General features: G+C 39.5%; 1 protein-coding gene across 1 annotated transcript; it reads left to right on the top strand.

The window, feature by feature from the left end:
- The first annotated feature begins 11,137 nt into the window (after positions 1-11,137).
- LOC124283247 (glutathione S-transferase-like) lies at positions 11,138-15,360 on the top strand. The gene is made up of 5 exons (XM_046719277.1): positions 11,138-11,339; positions 13,396-13,488; positions 13,711-13,826; positions 14,426-14,533; positions 15,026-15,360. The coding sequence occupies exons 1-5, from the start codon at positions 11,207-11,209 to the stop codon at positions 15,182-15,184; spliced, it is 609 nt and encodes a 202-aa protein (XP_046575233.1). The 5' UTR covers positions 11,138-11,206; the 3' UTR covers positions 15,185-15,360.
- The last annotated feature ends 2,378 nt before the right edge of the window (positions 15,361-17,738 follow it).

Raw genomic sequence — 17,738 nt, 5'->3', positions numbered from 1 at the left:
CAGCTCAGGAACCTCCCATAAGCAATCTACCACAGTCACCATCTCAGATACAGTAAGAATGTCAGACCGTATTAAGTTAATTTTGCCAACTGACATGGTTTTTAAAGAATTTAATACAACTGAACTTTTATTATGCTATGTTATTTACATATAAAAATATTGATTGCCCATACTGTCTAAAATATGAAATGATGTTAGCCTCTACTCCTTGATGTATATTTGTAATTTCAGAGATGATATGTTATTTACATATAAAAATATTGATTGCCCATACTGTCTAAAAATATGAAATGATGTTAGCCTCTACTCCTTGATGTATATTTGTAATTCCAGAGATATATTTATTGTTTGTGTGGTCGAAGAGATAATAGTGATGCTTTACAATGCTTATATTACAGTGAAGCAGAGAGTGATACAGCAGCCACTGACCCCAGTCCTACATGAGAACAACTCCATCAAAAATTACATGAACAGGAGAGGCAACTCAAGGAAAAGGTTGACAAAATAGAAACATTGAACAGAAAACTTGAACTTGAAAGTTTGGACTTTGCAAATTCATGTATGATGATAAAAAATGATTGAACAATTTACAGTATTCCATCATTTCAAACATTGGCACTGATTAGCTGGAACTTTTCATTTGTTGAATATCTTCCCAGGTTTTATGAAGTACCTTGCCCAAACAGCACAAGAATTGACAGACATGAATGTAAAATGAAATTGTTTCATGCTTTGTGTTCTGTAAATGATGGATGAAAAAAGAGACAGCTGTAATACATACACATTGATGGATTTAACTGAATAATAGAAAGGTATTTCATAATGGCATAGTTGTAGATGTAACTCATTTGCTGCTGTTTAATTAATAATTGATGAAAAAGAATGTATTTCATCCTGTTTGAAAAGAGTTAGTTGGGAACCAGAAAAAACAGGTAAGAGATTATGATAATGTGTAAGGGGAGAAAACTATGATAAATTATGAATTGATCCAGCTGTAATTGTTGCCATTCATGTCAGACTAATCTAAAAAGATATTTCTATCAACATTAATATTGCACCCAATATATTTTCAATTTGCATCCTCTGAACATTTTATTGTTATTCATCAGTCTTACAGTTGGAAACTATTGTGAATGTGTCTATTGTTATTGGACTTTTAAGACACCATTTCAAAATAAAATTTTATTAACTGCACTCCAGGTGTTCGTTATTTATTTAGGTTAATTGTGTGCTGTAGTGTGAATCCTGTTATGCTAACCTGATAATATGTACTCCTTAAAAGGGCTTCAGTTACAGTGGTACAGAATAAATGCACAAGGTCTACAATAAATCAATGTTATGGTATAGTAACACAGTATTGAAAAGTGTTTCAAATATTCCCCATGCAGGTACCATAAGTCCATTTAGGTAAAATACCTTCAAATCAGTCACGAAAGAAAAAATCATCCAGTTTTGTCTTGCACATTGTGTCCCACTCATGCTGATTGAATGAAATAGTTTCTACATGATGATGTGGCGATTCGTTTTTCCTCTGCGATTGAAACATGCAGCTACGCGCACATCGCCTTCACCAGTAGTCCTGTACAACTGAAAATAAATGCGTGAATAGATACCCTATATCTATAAAACAGAGTCGATTGGACAAAACATTTCAACAGAAAAAATACCAAACAAAAAACTCATCACATGAATAATACAATTTTATTTGGTCCAGATCCACTCGAGGAGAGCTATCTTGATCTACATATTACTTATAATCTCGATTATCCAGCTCAAGAATTAACAACACTACTCCCATGTGGAAGCGGATGATTTGAATCCAGGTCAGGAAATACGTTTAGTCTTTTGCTTTGTTCATATGTTGATAAAGTAAACGTGATTGACTTCCTTGGTAATATTTCCACTATTGTGACTTTAGAGTAGCTTCCCTTCATAAATGCTGCGCAACATGGTAAACGTAACCTAGATATCTAGGTCATATATCGTGATGTGTCGTGAAGTACAGTAATTATTCACCCTTCAATCCGTGAATATGCTACAGAAACATTTGTGTAGCCCTTTCCCATTTCTCTGCGATTTCCCTGAACTACATGCCAGTTTCGTAATGTACCGTTCAAGGGAAATTTGAAACCAGGAAGTAAACATTGAGATTGGTCGCCATTATGCGATTGTGTCCTTGCCCTATTTAGCCTCGTTTTGGTACAGATATGAATATTCATGAGGCCTCATTAAGAATGGTCTATAGAACACATATATACCATGCCATGTAGTTTATGTGTTGAGGCGCTCAGAAACAACATTTCTTTCAACTTTTCAACCTCATCTAAACATGTGTTATTTGAAAGTTCCTGCTTTAAGTTTCAAATATGCGTTAAGCAGTTTGTGAACATATCAAAATGATAGCATTCACTCGAACTGCCTGATTGCTTTATATAGTTCAAAGGTACTTTTTGCAAAGGCACTTGCGTTATTTTGGTGTCGTGTTAGAGTTATTATTACAATTTACCATCGAAAAGGAGTTTTTCTGACAGTGTAAGGATCATCTTTGCGGAGAATCTAGGATCGGCAGATCCTGCTACGCCTAAGGGATGTAAGGCGAATAGTAAGCGGAAATACACTCATCTCCACACACAACCATTACTCTACCTTGGTCTTTCCTGAAAACACTTGTTCAATCAGTGTTTGAAAGAAATTGCATTTGTATTTTTTATATTTCGCTGCTGGAAAGTGTTGAAGGAATCGAGACATTAGTTCAAATTTCAACGTGTACTTTTTACGAGGGTTTCAAATGCAGGTAGTGAATACTCTTGCCTAACTTTCACATCTTTTGCGAAAGGCTATAACCAGCAAACAATAGCAGTGTATAGGAACGTAAAGAAATGTAACAAAACGCAAGAGCAAACATTCCTATAAAACTAAATATATATGCTGATATTTTAAGAATAACGACAACAATGTTTGTCTGCGGTACCCAACACAACTCTACTTACAACCAGAAGGAAATGTGTGTTCAAAAATCTGGTGTCCCCCGCCGTGATATTGCAGGAATATTGCTAAAAGCGGCGTAAAACTAAACTTACTCACTCTTTGGCGTGAAGAGCGAACACTTTAACAACACGGTTATCCCATCGCCGCTGTATACGAATGATGTTATCGGAGAGCCTGTATTCATTGGAGATGACGTTTCAGTAAGAGCTGATGGTATCATATGATATCATAGCTCGGGTTTTTTCTCACCTTGATGTGTTCTATCTTATAGTCCCACATTTTGGGCGAGCTACACGATAAGGATTTTCTTTAGTTCAATGTGACATAGTGGTTATCTGTTTCTTGACGGGGCCGAGATCGTGACGTGAGTCATACATGTTGAAAGTCACCGTGAAGGTCTTTCGTCAAGTGTGGCGGACACTTTACTGTATCTACATTTTATTCTTTTAGACATAATATTTGAAAATGTGCGTGAGATTTGTTGTTTCCATGGTTTTGTGTTTGTTTGTTGTCAAAAGCAGCACCCGGCAATGATCCAGCTATAAGACAGTGGCCTGCATCTAACATTGTCTATAACAGACAATCCAGTGATGGACATCATGAGCATCGATGTACGAAACTGGGATACGATGACATGTGTCAACCAAGTCAGTCTGACCACCTGATCCCGAGAGAGAACAGATTGATAGATAGATAGACAGATAGATAGATAGATAGATAGAGGGAAATTTCTAAGAAGGGGAAGTTCGTTAATCCAAATATCTTTAATCCAGACGTGTCTTTGTGGTACTGTCCGGAATAACGAGTTTCTGTTTTATGAATCATGTGAATCACAAGGTGGGTATAAATGTACTAACACATAGTGTATCATCAAATATTTTCCGTATCAGGTTTCTATGGTAACGGCGATCTGGAAGCCCTAGCGGTGGACCAGGTTCTCGGTGTCATCCAAGACGTCATCATCTTGATGCGCGACCTTTTTAAGGAGAATGACGAAGCAAGGAAAGTAAATTACACTATATGGCTGGATAAAGTGAGTGAGTGTGGTTTTACGACTTGCTTTTGGTAATGTTCAACATAATCGCCCAGCGGGAGACACCGAAATGGGCTTCTCACATTGTACCCATGCGGGGAATCGAACCCGGATCTTTGGCATGACGAGCGAACACCTTAACCACTAGACTACCCCACCGCCCCTCAGGGATACAGGTTCGCTGAAATTCCAGATTTGTCCTGTGCACGATGGTCTGTCACGACCACGAGCTTCCTCCGATATCGACATGACGCGTACATGTGGCTGAAATGCTGTTCAAAGTGGTGTGAATTGAAACTCGCACTCCACTTACTGATAAAACTGCATAGAAGATACGGGTAGAAACATTACTGTTAACTTTCAAACCTCTTAACCTTTCATCTGGTATTTTTAAAATGTGATAGTTGCAGTTTGAAGCAATTTATGAGGCCTGGCTAGAATTTCGAGGTTGAAACTCAAGCTGCTTGCGAATCAGACTGCTATTTGAATTCAAACTCTGAAGGAGAGAATGAACCATACAATATCAAGGCTTTATTTCAGTAATATTTCAGTATAACCTGGCGAATTAATCAGCAGTAGTTGATATAAAGGCATAAATGTTATCAACCCATTGACAAAAATGACTAGGGGTGGGCGATACTACCAGTTAAACGGTATATTGCAATTCGAACTTCACAATACGATATATTTTCACGAACCGGTTCACCCAAAACGATCGGTAATTTTCGTGATGTTGTCAAAACTACTAATAACATTTGTATTTCCTTTATATTATTATACATTACTAGTTTTGAGAATGTTTATTGGTCATATAATTGCATTTGCGTGACTTTAAAACCATATAAATAAGAAAATAGATTGGTACCGGCACTTGTTGTAAGGATAAAAACACCAAAACGGCGGACCCCGCTGCTACGCTTTTTCTCGGTTTCCAAATTTTAGAGTGAAGTCTTCAATTTGGAAACATTTTTAATTGCTCTCTTGTACAATCACATCTGAGTCCTGACGGTGGCCAGTGGCATTGTTTCAAAAGAAAGGAAACAGTAATTTCATTGGCTTAACCCATGTGTTACACTTTCACAATATATTGCAAGACATATTGCAATACGCCAACAGATATCACAACATATCGCAATACGAAAATTTGGGCAATACCCAACCCTAAAAATGACCTGATGAACCATTTTCATCCTCAACTCAGATGGCCTTAAACTCTTTCACTGAAGCGTATTAGTGACACTTTGACGTCAGATGGGTATTAATTATTGGTTTCTCAGTGACTGGCGATGAACAAAGTTCACCATTCAAAGGTTAAACAAGTTCCCCTCAGTGTTCCGTTGAGTGAGTGAGTGAGCTAGTGAGTGAGTGAGTGAGTGAGGTGAGTGAGTCAGTGAGTCAGTGAGCAAGTGAATGAATGAGTAAGTGAATGAGTGAGTCAGTAATCGAGGTGATACCCTATGTGTGTACAGCTCTATCTGTATGTAACGTCTTCATCATTTCAGGGTGAGTTGGCGAAAGAGATAAAGGATGTCAAAGTACCGCTGTTTTCGGGATGTTGGAGAAGTTGCTGAAACAGAATGGCAGTAATGGATTCTTTGTTGGCAAGAAGGTGAAACCTCCACCATCACTGATACGACTGGCATTGCTTCTTCTGAGGTTGCATTGCTACTACAACAACTACTACTGCTAGTACTACTACAACAACTACTACTACTACTACTACTACTACCACAACAACAACTACTATTACTACTACTACTACTACTACAACAACAACTACTATTACTACTGCTACTATTACTACTACTACAACAACTACTACTACTACAACTACAACTATTATTACTACTACTACTACCACACCAACAACTACAACTACTACTGCTACTACTGCTACAACTACTACAACTACTACTACAGCTACTACTACTACTACTACAAAAACTACTACTACTACTACAAAAACTACTCAAACCACTATTAGTGCTGCTGCTATATTACTATCACTACTACAAAGATCAATAGTTTATCTGCTACGACTACTATTACTATTCCTACTACCATTACTAATACAATTATTGCTGCTGCTGCTACCTCTACTACTACTACGCTTGCTGCTGCTGCTACTACTTCTACCAATACTACTATTAATACCATTAGTAAAAGATCCAGAGTCTATCTGCTACGGCTACTATAGCTATTGCTACAACTACTGCTGCTGCTACTACTACTACTATTATTACTACTACTACTACCATCACTACTACAACTACTGCGGATATGTTACTACCACTAGTACAAGGATCAAAGGTTTATCTGCTTCGACTACTACTACTGCTACTACTACTACACTGCTTCTACCACTACTACTACGACTTTTTACTCTTACTTCTATTACTACTGCTGCTGCTACTACTACTACTACTGCTGCTTCTACTACTACTACTTCTACTAATACTTCTCCTACTACTACTTCTACTACTACTACTACGACTTCTACTACTACTTCTATTACTACTACTACGACTACTACTTCTACTACTACTACTATCACTGTAGCAACTGCTACTGCTACTACAATAACGATAGAATATGTTATAGAATATTGTAATTATTTTCTAACAATAAACAGAAAGACATGCTCCTGTATCGGTTCATTTTGAAACTCAGTTTTGTTCGAAAAGGAAATATAAGTAAGCAGTATTTCCACATTTTAGATACTGACTAGGAAATGTATCGGTAGCAGTGTGTCACAGTCTTTTCTTTACCATAAATTCAGTGTTGCAATTTAGGCGGATTCATTAAACGGAAAACACCCATGTAAAGAACAGTTTTAAAGAACAGACCTGGTAAAAAAGAAGTGTTCACACTTAAATATTCTGTATGTAACTGCCATACAGGCATGTCAACAAGGGTAAATAGTGTGTGAAGTGGTGTTCCCCAAGGTTGTCTTATATTTCCTGTACCATTCATTATACAGGTTGACAAAATAGTCATAGTCATAGACAAAGGCAAGTAAACAATCTCAAATCATTTTACAAAGCAATCCTGATTATTGATGGTGTGAAAATAAACTAGCTCATTTTAATAACGTATTAATTTTGAAAATAAACTTGCAGCACTCCGCACATCTGTCTGTGCGTCTCTCTCGCCACCCACTTTACTACTTTTATACTTTTCCAACAGTTGCTCTGAAGTTTCTACTCTCGATTAATTTGATCGATTTAACTGGCACAAAGTCCCTGGATATGTCGTGTCAGTATCTGATTTGGTGTCAACATTCTCGGAACCTATGCGATGGTCCGTTTGGAGTGAGTTAAGATAGAAAGTATTGAAAAACCCTGATACAATTAGTGTTTATATTTCATTAGAATTGTATTGTTATACTTTTCTAACAGGGAAGTGAAGGAATCGTGACATTATTTCAAATTTAAGTCCGTGCTCAATATGTATACTCCCGCCAGACAACCCATTTGGAACGTTTTATGCGAAAGGCCATAACCAGCATACAATACTTAAGTAAAGGAACGGTTAAAACACCCATCAGCAAATGGATACCCGGTGGGATAAGTCATGTGACTATAACATTCGAGCGCAAAACAGGCAGCTTGGGTTAGCCGGGATAGACTTTCTGATGCGCCGTTGAACAGTATCGTGTTGGATACCAGGCGCCATAGAAATCCATTATTAAATATTAGATTAAAAATTATAATGCCGAAAAACGCAAAAGCAACCATTCTTAATCAACAAAATAAATATGTTGATATCTTACGATGAACGAAAAAAACCTATTTGTCTACGGTACCCAACACTCTACTAACAACCAGAAACAAATATTAAATATTTTGTTCAAAAATCTTGTTTCAAAATGGGTGTTTTTTCACTGGCCAAAGGATTCTGAATTTGTTGTTGAGTCAGTATCTCAATTGGTGTTAAAATACTTGAAACCCATCTTGTGATGGCCTGCTTGTTTGGCGTGTCAGTTACAGTGGACTGTATTTGGAAAAGAAACCAATGGAACAGCGATAGAATTTCATTCCAGTTGCGTTGTTTAAATTTCGCAAGCTGAGAAGTGTTGAAGAAATAGAAAAGGAGTGGAGTGGATTGCATGACATCAATTCACATGTGAACAAATGCACTGCAGTCAGATAGACAAACTGACATTTCTCATATGGAAAGTTATTACTAGCAAACAGTGGTTCTGTTTAGGAACAGTGAGGAAATGCTGCGAAGCGAAAAAACTTGATAAACTAAATAAATATGGTGAAAAATATCTACGACCGTACCCAGTATTCAGCTCTACTAACAACTGGAAACAAATATTTGTTAAAAAATTAAATACAAAACTGTCGGAACACTCTTTTCGGTTTGGCGTGGGTGTCATCTTTTACAGTGGGTGTGGCTCAGTACACAGCACAGCCTAGGCGAGTATGAATGAGTCAGGTTCGTGCCACATGTCCCTTTTCTTAATTCCAACTGGGAGTTTACGAATGAGTGAGTGAGTGAATAAGGCTGTATGCTGCTTTTAGCAACATTCGGGGCGGTGGGGTAGCCTAGTGGTTAAAGCGTTGGCTCGTCACGCCGGGTTCGATTCCCCACATGGGTGGTGTCCCCCGCCGTGATATTGCTGGAATATTGCTAAACGTGGCGTAAAACTAAACCCACTCACTATTCACGTTCCGGCAACATCAAGGCGGGGACCCCAGAGATGCCCTTCATACACTGATAAGTCGGTTCTTTGGGGTGAAGAGCGCACACTTTAACCACTTGGCTACCCGATCAGCGCTGTATACGAATGTTGTTAACCTGTGAAGGTCCGGGGTAGAATATTGATCTTCAGTAACCCATGCTTGTCGCAAGGGGCGACTAAAGGGATCGGGTGGTCAGGCTCGCTGACTTGGTTGACACATGTCATCTGTTCCCAATTGCGCAGATCGATGCTCATGGTGTTGATCACTGGATTGTCTGGTCTAGACTCGATTATTCATATACCACCGCCATATAGCTGGAATATTGCTGAGTGCGGCGTAAAACTAAACTCACTCACTCACGAATCATGTTCTTAAGACGGCCTGTATTCATGGAGATCAAGTATCAGCAAGGGCTACATATCTTATGGTATGGGGGCGGTGGGGTAGCCTGAGTGGTTAAAGCGTTGGCTCGTCACGCCGAAGACCCGGTTTCGAATCCCACATGGGTACAATGTATGAAGCCCATTTCTGGTGTCCCCTGCCGTGATGTTGCTGGAATATTGCTACAAGCGGCGTAAAACCAAACTCAGTCAGTCAGTCAGTCTTATGGTATGATATGTTGTCATATCATATCTCCTTTTTTATCACTTTGATAATGTTTTATCTTATGGTCCCACATTTTTAGCAAGTTACTTGATAAGGATTTTCCTTAGTTCAATGTGACATAGTGGTTATCTCTCTCTTGACGGGGCCGAGATCGTGACGTGAGTCATACATATTGAAAGTCAATGTGAAGGTCTTTCGTCAAGTGTGGCGGACAGTTTTCTGGAAGTACATGTTTTTTGTTGAATATGTGGGTGTATTTGTTGTTTCCTTGGTTGTCTGTTTGCTGGTTGTTAAATGGAGCCCCCTACAATGTTCCAGCATATATTCTCTACCAGACAATCCAGTGATTGACATCATGAGCATCGATGTACGAAATTGGGATACAATTGGAATACAACCAAGTCAGCGAGCTTAACCACCTTATGCCGTTGGGCGCCTCTTACACCAATTCTAACACGGATCTTCACGGGTACTTGCGTTTGACTGCGGCAAACAATCGTATGATGGCTGTGTGAGTTATCTCACAGATGTATCCGATCAGTCGAACTGAGGAGCAGGGGGACATGGGGTGGAGGTCTGTGAACAATCGAGTCTGGACCAGACAATCCAGTGGGCAGCATCATGAGCATCGATCTACGCAACTGGGATACGATGACACGTGTCAACCAAGTCAGCGAGCCTGACCACCCGATCCCTTTAGTCGCCTCATGAATTACTGAAGATCAATTCTAACCCGGATCTTCACCGGTTAGATTACATTGTTCGTTCCTATGTTAAAACATTTCATTACAAAAGAAATGTGCATGGGGGTACGAAGTGTGAGAATTACCCTTGTAGCACAAGGATTTTAGTCATACAAATATCAGTCTCCAGTTCCCCTGTAGAATATACGATTATTTATTCGACACGAATATCGAAATGGATAATATCTGGTTACACTAAAACGCACTCCACCGTGTTTGTTTCTAAAAACGCACTCCGCTATATTCCAACTATATTTCTTTAACGATTCCAGTCTGAACCAGACGATCTACTGATAGCCCACGTGAGAAATAGCCTACACAATAGGGATACGATGAAAAGCACCAAGCAATTCAGCGAAACTGACCACCCAATCCACAGTGTCCCTTAATTTAGCAGAGCGTTGACATTAACAAAACAGCCAAATGAATAGGGATTCCTCGTCAAGTCTAGAATGTTATGATCAGTCAGAGTACGCCACCTCCTAAATTTAAATTACATTTAAATTTTGCAGATAGATACATATCAAAATCAATATATATTAATATAATACATGTACACATTTCCTAAATATTCCAGGAAATTTACACATTTCCTGATATGACACATTTACTGTAACGATATTTCTCGATACATACATTCATACATGCATGCATACACACACATACACACTTACGTACGTACATACGTACATATGTATATATAACCCATTATATAACCGGGTTGTGTACGGATATTCTGAAGACCAAACACTGGTTACGCGTACATACATACATACATGCATGCATGCATGCATACATGCACACATACATACATACATTCATGGGCAGATATGCAGATATATTCTATATAACACCCGTCACACTATATATCTTAGTGTGACAGGTTAGTTGCTTTTGTCTTTCTTATATTTCCATCTAGGCCACAGATTCATTCAAATACAGAACCAAGCTTCAAATACGCCCCACACAAACTGTCGTAGCACAAACTTAACCTTGGAAAGCCACGTCAGACCTCACGATAACAGTGGCATCTTTAACCCTGCAGCGATACACCGCATGTGACGCAGCACTTTCTGCATACGGGCGTCAGTTCTGAGCTAACAGTCGACGACAGTAGAAGGTAGCGTACACGGGGAACCTTAGCCATGCCGACTTACAAATTCCGTTACTTCAACGTTAGGGCCTTTGGGGAACTGCCCCGTCTGATGTTTGTTCTAGCAGGACAGGAGTTTGAGGACATACGGATCCCTAGGGAAGAATGGCCGGCCTTGAAGCCAAGTAAGTACTGCTTTTGTCTGATCCGTGTTGACAGACGTGCACCTCGTCTAAAACAGCTCTATGTCACAAAGGGTATGTACATTGATCAAGTGGAAGATTCTCATATCGTGTGGTTTCTCAGCGAAAAAGGGCAATATCGGATTGAACTTTCGCTAGGGCGTTTTTAAACCTTCCCGACATGAGAGTGAGTGAGTTTAGTTTTACGCCGCACTCAGCAATATTCCAACTATATGGCGGCGGTCTGTAAATAATCGAGTCTGGATCAGACAATCCAGTGATCCACAGCATGAGCATATCGATCTGCGCAATTGGGAACCGATGACATGTGTCAACCAAGTCAGCAAGCCTGACCGCCCGATCCCGTTATATTTGCCTCTTACGACAAGCATGGCGTACTGAAGATCAATATTCTAACCCGGACCTTCACAGGTATCCGGACATGAGAACCGTTTTATAATTTTCAGCTACGTGTGTGAGTTATGTCATCGCTACGTGAATATCCGGATTAGAATTGATCTGATGTGATTGGATGGATGGGTGGGTGAATGGTGGATGTTGGATGGAAGGATGTGTGGATGTATGTGATGTAGAGAGAGAGAGAGAGAGAGAGAGAGAGAGAGAGAGAGAGAGAGAGAGAGAGAGAGAGAGAGAGAGAGAGAGAGAGAGAGATCACCCACTGTGCTGAAAATTCACGTTTACAGGTATACGTATATGAATGAAGCGAAACTCCTAGGATCCAAGAAACTCCAGCGCGCTAGCTTAGTGATGACCTGTATTTTTTCTGGTAGCTCTTTGCTCAAACAAAAGAAGTTAAATTATGGTAATTCCTGTTATTCTGACACATGTCATCGTATCAGCCGCTTAAAAGGTTAAATTAAATATGTTGTACGTGAGTAATTATTAAATATGAGGTTGGGAGTCTGAGAGCACAACCCTGTGAGGAAATGGGTGTCTACCTTTGACGGTGGCGATATTATATTTTGACGTCAATATTTTTCGAATTGCAGCGAGGGAAGTACGTTGCCGACCTTTGCTCACTTTGCGCGGTTATAGGAAGATAATTTTCTCGTTGTCTTGCAACCCTATTTGCGCTACAGTTTGATTCTCAAGTTGAAATCATCGGCTTGTGTGAATCCGTATTGGGGTAATCATCAACAGCATTAAACAACAACCCAACCAAATCATCCTAATTTCAAGAGTGCCTTGCATTCAGAAATCATTTTTAAATCAGCAGTTGCAATTCACAAAACGTGATAGATCTGCATGTTTAATGGCTGTGCTGTGTATGGTGACACCCACCGTGAAAGAGACACCTTTGATAAATACATTTGAACAGCGGTTTGCTGAGTCAAAGTTGGTACAATCATCAGAGTGTGTGAGCGAGTTTAATTTTATTCCGCTTTTAGCAATGTTCCAGCAATATCACGGCGGGGGACACCAGAAATGGGCTTCACACATTGTACCCATGTGGGGAATCGAACCAGGGTCTTTGGTGTGACGATCGCGAGCGAACGCTTTAACCACTAGGCTACCCCACCGCCCCACAATCATCAGACATAAACGATGAGACAGAAATACTTTACTTTTTACGTCGTGTATATGTATTTAATGGCTGGCTGTTCTATAAACATTATTGAAGACAAAGACAGCATCACTTTATGGTGTTAGTTATATATAGTGATTACATCGTATTTCGCCTGTGATGTTCCGGGTAACAACTGGTCTTCAGAAACATAATCATATAATATATAAATAGAATGTAAGTTCAGCAGAGTGCAGTAGTCCATACGCGGAGAAATCCACGAATCAATGACACAACGCGAATAGTATTCACAAATAATAGCTAAATAATGCCGATGAGTGCGGAGAGAATAGTTGGACAGGTGAAGCACAAGCAGCATAAATGAAAGATGTAACTTTGGTAGAAGTATGTCTGTCTTCAACAACAATTAATGGGTACGTAGACTCGGATACGACTATTAACCTTGGGTTTTATACTCCGTATGGAGCTCCGAGGTAATCCACTATGCTAATTATTCACAACTTTGTTTTACAGAAACACCACTGGGTCAGTTGCCCGTCCTTGAGATTGATGGGAAATTTTATCCTCAGAGTAACGCCATATACAGATATCTTGCAAAGATATTTGGTGAGTCGACAATTTCGTCACAGAGAGTGAGTGAGTGAGTGAGAGAGAGGGATATGTATGTGTGTATGTTTGTTTGCGTGTATGCATGTATATATGTATGTATGTATTTATGTATGTATGTGTGCGTGTATGTGTGTATGTATGCATGTGTGTGTGCTTGTTTGAGTGAGAGACAGAGACAGAGACAGGAAGATGTGAATTTCCTTATTTCATCTGTGTCAGGTTTCTATGGTAACGGCGATCTGGAGGCCCTAGAGATGGACCAGGTCCTCGGTGTGGTCATGGACATCTACATGACCTACGCGCGAACCGTTTTCGAGAAAGACGAAGCCGTGAAGGTAGAGTAATCCTTGTGTGTGGAGATTTCCGCATATTATTCGCCTTACATCCCTCAGGCGTAGCAGGATCTGCTGACCCTGGATTCTCAGCAAACATGATCCTTGCATGGACTGTCAGAACCAAACTCCTTGTCGATGGTAAATTGTAATCATAATTCTAACACGTCACCAAATTAACGCAAGTGCCTTTGCGAAAAATACCTTTGAACTATAAAAAAGCAATCAGGCAATTCTAGTGAATGCTATCAGTTTGGTATATTCCTAAACTTTACTTCGACTTCTTACAACATATTAGAAATTTAAAGCAGGAACTTTCAAATAACACATGTTCAAATGGGGTTGAACAGTTGAAAGACAGGTCGTTTCTGAGCGCCATGGGTTCATCACCCAAACTCGAGTTCCATCGATGGTATGTATGTTTTCTATATCGGTGCTGTGTAGCTAAGTAATGAAACCCTCAGCCTTTTTAGAAAGGTGACATCAGATGAGATTTACAGCTTTACAATTAGTATATACAACATCGCTTTTATCAATACTTCATTTATAACATGACGGTGGCTCCGAGAACAATATATGATGTAACGGCTTTATCCTTTCAGGCTGAGAAGATGAAGGATTTGAAGGAAGTCCAAGTACCGTTGTATTTCGGGATGTTTGAGAAGTTGCTGAAGAAAAGTGGCAGTACTGGGTTCTTTGTTGGCAAGAAGGTAACTCAAATCATTTGAAGTAACAACATGTATATCGAAAACATAGGGACGTGTAAAAGAAAGTACACACCTGGTGCTTTGGAAATATTTAAAAAACATACGTATATCACCTTATTACCCATATGGTGAAACATAACCAGTGTCGTATATGTCATATGTGCACATATCACTTTTGCCCAGCAGCCATTGTATCTGTATTTCGTGTTCTGTGATGTCATTAAACAATGGAACTTGACGTCAATGAAGAGGGCCGTCACACTTGCTTACTTTGTTTACTGCACAAATGTACATGAATAAAATGGATGATAAAGACATTATTACACTCGAGCAAGTGTGTCACATGACTTATACGAAACTCGTGCAAAATTATGTTTTGCAAAATTTCACACTCGTTTCGTATAAGTCGTATGACACCAGCTCATGTAATGATCTCTATTTATCTAGCATCGTTACCCTACTCTTATATTCAGATCTAATGGTACTTGTTTTCAGATCAGTCTTGCAGACGCCAGTGTGTTTGATCTCGCTGATAAAATGTCGTCAGTGGTCAAGCTGGAAGACTACCCTCTGGTCAAGAAATGCAGTGACAACGTTTTGGCCAACCCTAGAATCAAAGCATACCTTGAGAAACGGCCGGTTACAGAGATGTGATCCGTGACGCATGAACATTTCTCTTAAAGTACTAGTTCTAGATACTGTAATGCTTAACGGTACCAAGCAGTGTTAACAAATATGAGCAACAGGAACATTTGAATGATTTAATTCATGTTGTTTTCTGATAGAGTATTGTAAAAATAATTTGGTTTCAATAAACAGAAGATTGTTGAGGTGCTGTGTGGTTATTTTGTAATTCTGTTCCTGAAAAAACGCATGTAAACATTTTATTTACTGGCTGGGAAAGGTTGTTTGACAGTGATGGTACAAAAACATAATATACTCAACAAAATTAGCAAACGCAATGGAACAGTGAAGGGGGTTCAGTTTAGTTTTTTAGGCTGTTTCAACATGCACTTGGCGGCCAACGGGAAGATGTAGTCATAAAGCTTGAAAAAACGTAAAACACAACAATCACGCGTAGCGCGTGATTACCTTAGCAATCACACGTGCATTGGAATGCAAGCACACAGGTATTGCTAAACAGGGGGGGGGGGGGAGTGAGTATGCTGCGACTTACAAATCAGCAACCTGTGCATGACATGGGTAGGTGTATAATGGACAACACTTTGCACCGGTTCCACGAGTCCTGAGCTGTAGTCGTCGCACTAAGATGATGTCGTGTTAATCAGGTTACATCATCTCCACAGCATATTTGTGACTGTAACTCCAACTAGCAGATAACTGGTAAGAAAGCCATTTTGGGTGTTCCTGAAAGTAAAAAATCTGAAAGTCAAATTCCATCTCAAGTTAAATTCTCAAGTGTATGGTGTTCACATAACGTGCTTCCAGTGAGGTTCTTCAGTGACCTTTACTGAGGTCAAGGCCACAAGAATGATCATTCGTGACTAACTTAACGTAGTCCCAGCCCTCCGTGTCTCTATGTGTGTGCATAACTTTCTAATTTAGGTTGATAGGAGTGTAGGATTCCCTGCTTTAAAGAACCGTTGCTTTAGGCAAATGTTTTCCTGAACCTGTGGCGAAAGAAGAAGCATGAGCAAAGGAGATTACTGTTTTAGTGTGTGAGTGAGTTGGTTTTAACGGCGCGTTGAACAGACATATGACGACGTGTCAGTTTAATAAACCAGAAGTGACGTAGTTGTCAGAGGTTATCGCTTTGGTGAAACACCAGAGCTTGAGTACACCGTTGACAACCGGGCATATTTCTCTTTTACAGCTTCGCTTCATATACTCATGGAAACGAATACTGACTGACTGACTGAGTTTAGTTTTACGCCGCTTTTAGCAATATTCCAGCAATATCACGGCGGGGGACACCAGAAATGGGCTTAACACATTGTGCCCATGTGGGGAATCGAACCCGGGCCTTCGGCGTGACGAGCCAACGCTTTAACCACTAGGTTACCCCACCGCCCATGGAAACGAATAAGGGGACACAGGAAAGTACACATGTTCCTATATCTATTTCCAGAATTTCACCCACTGTGGAATCCATACATTGTGAAGAAACCTGGAAAAGAATACAGGAACACTTGTATTTTCATGTGTTCCCTTATTCGTTTCCATAAGTATATATGTATTTTCCTGAAACGGAAGTGACACTTTTAAACCGGAAGTGCATCGAACTTTCTGACGAAGGTAATTGCAACCTTTGACCTTTCGGGTTTACAGTTACAAACCTACCTGGGGGTATTGTCACTATAATGCATCGCATCGTATGCTATATGTTGTGTTATTGTGTTCGTTATTTTCTTCCTCTTTTATTTGATATGACATCCTAAGTAAATGTATAATTTAACTGTCTGTATGTCTTTCTGTCGCACTCTCACTCTTCCTTTGTCTGTCCATATATATACTACCCATCAAAAGTTTACACTCACTTAAAACACTCACTATATGTTATGTATATACATGGGGTTACATCGAAGATGAATTTCTCCACTATCTTAGGGAACCAACTGCAAACCTTATGCAGATGAACTGCACGAGGATCGTGCATCAAATTGCTGAAAACATGTACAAATATCGTGCATGTGAACACCTGCGTAGTGGTGTAAAAGTTTTGTTAAGAATTCGCCAATTTTCACTGAGTTTCATCATTTATTGAACTCATGACAATAATCTTTCAACGTTACGAGTTTGTTCTACAATACATCAGTTCATGCGTAAACAGTACCTTTAAACGTTATGGAATATTTTGTAACATCTAGTTCCAGGACAGTTGCCTGAAGTAAGTGGCTATATTTACACTAGTTAGTCTAAACTTTTGATGGGTAGTATATATATATACTCATGCCAATAATGGTTGTCACCCACTACCCCCACCCACACACCCTCTCAATTAAAAATTGAAGGGGTGACAACCATTATTGGCATGAGTATATATAATATTATATATATATATATATATATATGTGTGTGTGTGTGTGTGTGTGTGTGTGTGTGTGTGCGTGCGTGTGCGTGTGTGTGTGCGTGTGCGTGTATGGAAATACATATATGTAGAAATGGCAAGCGTTTAATGGGAATTTTGTTGTTTAAGGCCTCACCCAACAATATTCCATCTATAAATAAGCGACATCCAGTGATTACC

Source organism: Haliotis rubra, unplaced genomic scaffold, assembly GCF_003918875.1.
Source record: "Haliotis rubra isolate DU_JTF1 unplaced genomic scaffold, ASM391887v1 Scf311, whole genome shotgun sequence".
Lineage (NCBI taxonomy): Eukaryota > Metazoa > Mollusca > Gastropoda > Lepetellida > Haliotidae > Haliotis > Haliotis rubra.
This window is presented reverse-complemented; position numbering and strand designations above follow the sequence as displayed.

Bases quoted from the DNA above. Each gene is read 5' to 3' on its own strand.
- LOC124283247 (XM_046719277.1), top strand. From the start codon at position 11,207: ATGCCGACTTACAAATTCCGTTACTTCAACGTTAGGGCCTTTGGGGAA. The intron at 11,340-13,395 runs GTAAGTACTGCT...TTTGTTTTACAG, and splicing joins ATGGCCGGCCTTGAAGCCAA to AAACACCACTGGGTCAGTTG. The intron at 13,489-13,710 runs GTGAGTCGACAA...CATCTGTGTCAG, and splicing joins ATATCTTGCAAAGATATTTG to GTTTCTATGGTAACGGCGAT.